Source organism: Charadrius vociferus, unplaced genomic scaffold (assembly GCF_000708025.1).
Source record: "Charadrius vociferus isolate BGI_N301 unplaced genomic scaffold, ASM70802v2 scaffold241, whole genome shotgun sequence".
In the NCBI taxonomy this organism is placed as follows: domain Eukaryota; kingdom Metazoa; phylum Chordata; class Aves; order Charadriiformes; family Charadriidae; genus Charadrius; species Charadrius vociferus.
Genome location: NW_009646932.1, coordinates 207,052 through 209,857, shown reverse-complemented (window position 1 = coordinate 209,857; position 2,806 = coordinate 207,052). Strand labels below are relative to the sequence as shown.

The 2,806-nt window shown below is 57.8% G+C and overlaps 1 protein-coding gene across 1 annotated transcript in view; it reads right to left on the bottom strand.

Moving 5' to 3' along the window:
• DSCAML1 (Down syndrome cell adhesion molecule like 1) overlaps positions 1-1,826 on the bottom strand; it is a 108,758-nt gene extending 106,932 nt beyond the window's left edge. The window contains 1 exon segment of the mRNA XM_009894741.1: positions 1,751-1,826. Within this exon segment, the coding sequence (XP_009893043.1) occupies positions 1,751-1,826 (76 nt within the window).
• Between the last annotated feature and the right edge of the window lie 980 nt (positions 1,827-2,806).

The following is a 2,806-nucleotide window of genomic DNA, read 5'->3' as shown; positions in this document are numbered from 1 at the left end:
CCCCCTGCCCTGGGCAGGGCCACCTCCCCCCAGCCCAGGTTGCTCCAAGCCCCGTCCAACCTGGCCTTGAACACCTCCAGGGATGGGGCAGCCACAGCTTCTCGGGGCAACCTGCCCCAGGGGATCACCGTCCGCACAGGAGAGAATTTCTTCCCAATATCTCATCTCAATCTCCCCTCTTTCCGTGTGAAAACGTTCCTCTTATCCCATGGCTCCCCTCCCTGATCCAGAGTCCCCCCCCAGCTCTCCTGGAGCCCCTTTAGGCACTGGAAGGGGCTCTGAGGTCTCCCCTTTTTGGCCTTCTCTTCTCCAGGCTGAACCCCCCAACTCTCCCAGCCTGTCCTCCCAGCAGAGGGGCTCCAGCCCTCCCAGCATCTCCGGGGCCTCCTCTGGCCCCGCTCCAACAGGTCCGTGTCTCTCCTGCGCTGAGGACAGCAAAGCTGGACGCAGAGAGGCTCACACCTGGGTGAACAACCACAGCCGTCTGCACCCACCGGGGTTAATGACAGCCGGGTTGTGCCAGTCACACTCCATAAAGCTGAACTCTGCTGCAGCCCAGCTAACGCTCTCTCCATCCCCTGCAAACCTGCACCTCACCTGCATAAAGGTGGCGTTTCCCTGGGGTAAGCTGTGTCCTGGCCACAGAGCCGGGGATATGGCGGCACAGTTGGGCCACCTGAGACACTTTTTAGCAGCCTGAGGACAGAAATCGGGTTTTCACAACACAAATGGTACCAGCCCGTGCTGCTCCCGTGACAGGGGACACAAGCAGGATAAGGACCAGCAGACTTCATTACACATTCATCCCTCTAGCCAGCAAATAACGAATAAATACCAGTTAATGCTTCACTTTGGGGTGTATTTATCTAAGGCTTAATTCAAGCCTAGGATCTTACTCCCCAAGACTTAGTCGCACCAAAGCCAATTCGTCTGGACCATTAGAGCAGTTCAGAATGTCTTTTCTTGAAGTGATTATAGCAGGTTTTCTGTGCTTTCCAAAACAGCCTTTCCAATCCCAATTTTTTGGAAAATAAACAGAGAGACTGAAGCATTCTGTTTCAAACAAAACAACAAGTAGAAAAAACATTCTGTACTGATTTTTTTTAAAAAGCACTGTTTAGATTTAGTTGAAGACATAGTAAAAAAATTAGACAAATGACAGCTCCTTGGCCATTTTCAACCCACACCGGTTCATTGCAGTTCTTCATACTTGGGAGTCCCTTGGAGGAGGCAGAGAGCTCACCCACGCTGCCGAGGTGGTACTTGCATGGTGTGGGTGAGCGATTCCCGTTTCACAGAGGAGGGCCAGAGCCAAAGGCCACGGAGAAGCTGGCAGGGTCAGGGTCCCGCACACCCACCCCACGTCCCCCTTCCCCTCCCTACTCCAGGCCACCCACCCCAGAGGTCCCCTCGTTTTAGTGATGAGGGTGATGAGGCCAGCTGTCACCCAGCCCATGGCATGCACCTGCCCAGACCTCAGTGCCGAAAAGCCAACAGCAGTGGCAGGAGCACGCACCGTGCCCGTGCTGTGTGGGTCTGACACACCACCGCCTTTCCTCCTCCTCCCTGAGGATGTGATTCCCCATCCTCAGTGCTGCCGTGTTCCGTAGCTCCGTCACCACCCCCTAACTCAGCCCGTTCCCAGGCCACCTCAGCAGCTCCGTCACGGTGCGTGGGTGTCCCCGGCACACAGCCCTCCCACGCATGCACGTGCTCCTCCCCAGCCCCACACCGCTCGCTGCCGGCTCACTTGTAACCCTGGCCGTGCCATCAGCATCCCGAGAGGCGATGAAGCGGCAGCTGATGCACACCCGGTGCCCACGCATCCCTCTAGGAATCGAGGTGCATTTCAATCGCCACCTACATCCATATACAGATGTTAGCTGATACTTAGCAAAGAAATTGGTATTCAGGCCCACACCCAAGGCAACAAGCAAATCCCAGGCTCTGGGGAGCCCCAGCCACATGCCAGGCATCTGCCCCCTTCCCTCCCCGGCAGCTGCTGCAGGATGGCAGCGCGGGCCAGCCTGCTCACGGGAATCTGCCAGCCACAAAACCTGCTACAGCATTTTGCTACCCGGCGCGCAATGTGTCGGGCTCAGGTGCGGTTTCTACCCTCCTACGCTCAGCCGTGAATGAAACAGGGACGCGGGGGCTGGCAGGGCACTCGCTGGCATAGCACCCACAGGGCCTCACAGATCTCCACTCGAGGCACATGTGCAGGGGGAGTAAATGCTACTCACGGGTTCATTTTTAGCTGCCTTGGCTGTTCAGCATCTCCAGTGAGTTTCCTCATCATCCCTAGCTCAGAGAATCAGCCTCTACCGAGCACACTAACCCCCCCCCTGCCAAAAGCTCCTTTCTGCGGGACAGGACAGCATCTGCTGGCAGGACACGATGCAGCACAAGATGAGACCACAAGTAAAGGCTGTCCGGGTGAATGACCAGCCCGGGATCACACTCAGGGAGCCACGGCGAGCCCTTGGGCTGCCTGTGCCGCTCATTACAGCCCCATTTGCTCCTCCATCGGTGCCGCAGCCCCGGCCATTTGTCAGCCTCCCGCTCCCAGATGCACACGGGGCTCTGGCAGCAGAGCGCAGGCAGCCGGGCACTGCCCAGAGCTGGCTCCCGCCAGCCCACACCTGGGGCTCAGCTCCGGCCCAGCAGCCAGTGTTCAGGGACATCGGCCTTCCCGCAGCTCCCGCATTTGAATATGCGCAAGAAGCATTTGTGCATCACCTTTGCATGAGCGTTCAGCCGGGAAAGCTGGTGTGCTGCTAACATCCACCCCATCAGCAGGCCGGAA